General features: G+C 39.1%; 1 protein-coding gene across 6 annotated transcripts in view; it reads left to right on the forward strand.

Moving 5' to 3' along the window:
- The window catches only part of IFT81 (intraflagellar transport 81), a 93,242-nt gene that overhangs the window by 14,547 nt on the left and 74,297 nt on the right, over window positions 1-4,398 (forward strand). For all 6 annotated transcript variants that reach the window (XM_032301296.1, XM_032301316.1, XM_032301324.1 and 3 more), the window contains one exon: window positions 919-1,082. In XM_032301296.1, coding sequence (XP_032157187.1) covers window positions 919-1,082 — 164 coding nt within the window. The remainder of the gene's footprint in view (window positions 1-918; window positions 1,083-4,398) is intronic.

Below are 4,398 nucleotides of genomic sequence, written 5' to 3' on the forward strand. Positions count from 1 at the left end.
ATAGTATATATTGTATATATAGTATATATAGTATTGTGTATATAATATATACAATATAATATATACAATATATAGTATGTATATATACTATATATTGTATATATTATATATATACAGAATACTATATATACTATATTTGTATGTATGTACTATATAGTATTGTGTATATATACACAATATACATACACACACACACACACACACACACACATACATATATATATGTATATATATACTGCATCAAAAGTATTCCAAAAGAAAAAAAAAATACATGATCATCTATATAAAAGAGCACCTGGGTTAGATTTTATTTGTGTTATCATTTGGTTCAGGGATTTCTTTTTCTTTTTTTTTTTGAGATGGAGTCTTGCTCTGTCGCCCAGGCTGGAGTGCAGTTGTGCAATCTCAGCTCACTGCAACCTCTACCTCCTGGGTTCAAGCAATTCTCTTGCCTCAGCCTCCTGAGCAGCTGGGACTACAGACCCATGCCACCATGCCCAGGTAATTTTTTGTATTTTTAGCAGAGTCTGGGTTTCACCATATTGGCCAGGCTGGTCGCAAACTCCTGACCACGTGATCCACCCACCTCAGCCTCCTAAAGTGCTGGGATTACAGGTATGAGCCACAGTGCCTGGCATGGTTCATGGATTTCTTAAATACTTAGAGGATAAAATATGACCCAACAATATATCTGGCTCTGCAAATGTCATTTTTGTGTATTGTGGAATATAAAATAATTAGGTTATAATTTGAAAAGGTCATACTAATACTTTTTCTGTAATTATTTAGATATTCTTCCATGCAAATTGTGTTTCTTCATTTTCAGTGGTCAATCTTTTATTGTACTATGCTAGATATTATACAGATTGTTTTCAACAGATATGTCTTTTGGGCTGAATATTTATTTTATTTTTAAAGGTTTAATGAAGAGGCTAGAGGAGGAGATAAAATTTAATTTATATATGGTAACTGAAAAATTTCCTAAAGAAATAGAAAACAAGAAAAAGGAATTACATTTTTTACAAAAAGTAGTTTCTGAGCCAGCTATGGGCCATTCTGATCTTCTTGAACTTGAATCTAAAGTAAGTGAGAATCATCTTTTTATAGCTCTCAACTTTATCTGATCCCCAGTCCTGTAAAATTATGTGAACTGCTTTCTGTAGCATCCCACTATTAACTCTTAAATTAACCTGTGCTAAGAGTTGACAACCCTTTTTGTTTTTTGTTTTAAGAGTTGACAACTCTTATGAGATATTGTTCTTTATGAGGATTACAGAATGTTATGCTGTTAATTAATCCACATGATGTTATGAAAACATAGTCAATTGATTAGCAAATGAAGTAACTTAAACATATAAATAATAAATATAAGTTGACCAATGAGCTTATGTCTTCATTATATAAACATCTAGATGGGAAATTTAAAAATATTTTAATTACCATTAATTTTTATTTCCAAACATAATATTGTAGCAATTTTATATTTAAAGCTAATATTTTTATTAACCTTTTATACCTGCCTTGGAATTACTAAATGTTGTAATGCTTATTGAAAGCTGGTATCATATTATCCCTTTTTTTTTTTTTGAAATGGAGTCTTGCTCTGTTGCCCAGGCTGGAGTGCAGTGGCACAGTCTTGACTCACTGTAACCCCTGCCTCCCGGGTTCAAGCAGTTCTCCTTCCTTAGCCTCCCAAGTAGCTGGGACAGGCATCCACCAGCACGCCTGGCTAATTTTTTGTGTTTTTAGTAGAGACAGGTTTCACTGTGTTAATCAAAATGGTCTCAATCTCCTGCTCTCATGATCCTCCCGCCTCAGCCTCCCAAAGTGCTGGGATTACAGGCATGAGCCACCACGCCCGGCCATCTTTTTTTTTTTAGTTTTTTTTTTTGGTGACAGTATTTTTTGTGTTGCCCAGGCTAGAGTGTAGTGGCATGATCTTAGCTCACTCACTGCAGCCTCTGCCTCCCAGGTTCAAGTGATTCTCCTGCCTCAGCCTCCCAACTAGCTGGGATTACAGGCATAAACCACCATGCCCAGCTAATTTTTTTGTTTTGTTTATTGAGGCAGAGTCTTCCTCTGTCACCTAGGCTGGAGTGCAATGGTGAGATCTCAGCTCCCTGCAACCTCTGCCTCCAGGGTTCAAGCCATTCTCCTCCCTCAGCCTCCCAAGTAGCTGGGACTACAGACGTGTGCCACCACACCTGGCTAATTTTTGTATTTTTAGTAGAGATGGGGTTTTGCCATGTTGGCCAGGCTAGTCTCGAACTCCTTACCTGAGGTGATCTGCCTGCCTCAGCCTCTCAAATTACTGGGATTATGGTGTGAGCCACTGCGCCTGGCTATACCATTTTTGTTCCCTAGAATTAAAACACTAGGCCAGGTGCTGTGCCTTTTTTTTTTTTTTTTTTTTTGAGACAGAACATGTTCTGTTGCCCAGGCTGGAGAGCAGTGACACAATCTCGGCTCTCTGCAACCTCTGCCTCCTGGGTACAAGCTATTCTTCTACCTTGGCCTCCTGACTAACTGGGATTACAGGTGGGCACCACCACGCCCAGCTAATTTTTTTTTTTTTTTTGAAACAGAGTCTCACACGGTTGCCTAGGCTGGAGTGCAGTGACATGATGACGGCTCACTGCAGCCTCAATCTTCCAGGCTCAAGTGATCCTCCCACCACAGCTTCCCAAGTAGCTGGGACTGCAAGGTGCATGCCACCAGGCCTGGCTAATTTTTGCATTTTTTATAGAGACAGGATCTGGCCATGTTGCCTAGCGTGGTCTTGATCTCCCAGACTCAAGAGATCTGCCTGCCTCTGTCTGCCTCAGCCTCCCAAAGTGTGGGAATTACAGGTGTGAGCCATTGCACCCAGCCTAATTGAAAGGTTTTGACTTGCTAATTCTTTAGTGTGCTTAATATGTGGTTAATAACCACTACAATTAAATACATAATTCTGGCTGTTTTGTTCTTTTAATTTGCTTAGAGAAATTAAATGTCCAAGTCAGATCTGGCTAATTTTTTTTTATTTTGTTTTGTTTTGTTTTTGAGGTAGAGTCTCAATCTGTTGCCCAGGCTGGAGTGCAGTGGTGGGATCTCTGCTCACTGTAATCTGCACCTCCTAGGTTCAAGTGATTCTCCTGTCTCAGCCCCCAGAGTAGACGGGACTACAGGCACATGCCACCACGCCTGGCTAATTTTTTGTATTTTTAGTAGAGACAGGATTTCTTTATGTTGGCCAGGCTGGTCATAACCTCCTGACCTCAGGTGATCCGCCCACCTTGGCCTCCCAAAGTGCTAGGATTACAGGCATGAGCCACTGCGCCTGCACCCAGCTAAAATTTGATGTCACAGAATTATAGTTAGGGACAGAGAGAACTCTAATCTTTAAAAGGATGGATACACTGAAAACCATGTTTTTTGTTTTGATTTGTTGAGGAACTATATGCTTCTGTTGGATTTATTCAGTTTTATTATGTTTTGAAAAGATTTAGATTAATGATTAGGATAAATGATAGCTATTGAAGAATCATAGATCATTAACACAAGAAGGGCATCATCCCTGTTAACTCTCAGCTGGGTTTATGAATCCTCATAATAAATCCCTGGTGCATGTTTGTTCACATTTGCCTTATCACTTGCAGTGACTTGAAGTCACAACGTAAGTGAAGGGATAACTTCAGATTTTTAGAAAGCATCTTTAGGGTAATAATGTATGAATATTTCATGTAAAATACTTTAGAATAATTTAGACATGGATGATTAACTCTATGTAAGTAATCAAATTGTGTAACTATATATCATGAAATGTAAATTATTTCTAAAAGTAATCATAACAAGCTACTCATAACATTAATGGAACTGTTTTACTCAACAGAGGCTTAATGTTAAGAACCAAAGGCCAGGCACGGTAGTTCATGCCTGTAATCCCAGCACTTTGGGAGGCCGAGGCTGGTGGATCATCTGAGGTCAGGAGTTCGAAACCAGCCTGACCAACATGGAGAAACCCCATTTCTATTAAAAATACATACTTAGCCAGGCATGGTGGCACATGCCTTTAATCCCAGTTACTCGGGAGGCTGAGGCAGGAGAATCACTTAAACCCGGGAGGCGGAGGTTGTGGTGAGCTGAGATGGAGCCATTGCACTCCACCCTGGGCAATAAGAGTGAAACTCCATCTCAGAAAAAAAAAAAAGAACTGTAAATTCAGGCTGGGTGCCATGGCTTATGTTTGTAGTCCCAGCACTTTGGGAGGCCAAGGTGGGAGGATCACTTGAGTCCAGGAATTCAAAACCAGTGTGAGCAACATAGCAAGACCCCATCTCTAAAAAATAATAATAATAGTATTAGTCTAGTCTGGGTGATAGACTGAGACCTTTTTTTTTTTTTTTTTTTTTTTTTTTG

Source organism: Sapajus apella, unplaced genomic scaffold (assembly GCF_009761245.1).
Source record: "Sapajus apella isolate SASKATOON/1434 unplaced genomic scaffold, GSC_monkey_1.0 scaffold2, whole genome shotgun sequence".
Lineage (NCBI taxonomy): Eukaryota > Metazoa > Chordata > Mammalia > Primates > Cebidae > Sapajus > Sapajus apella.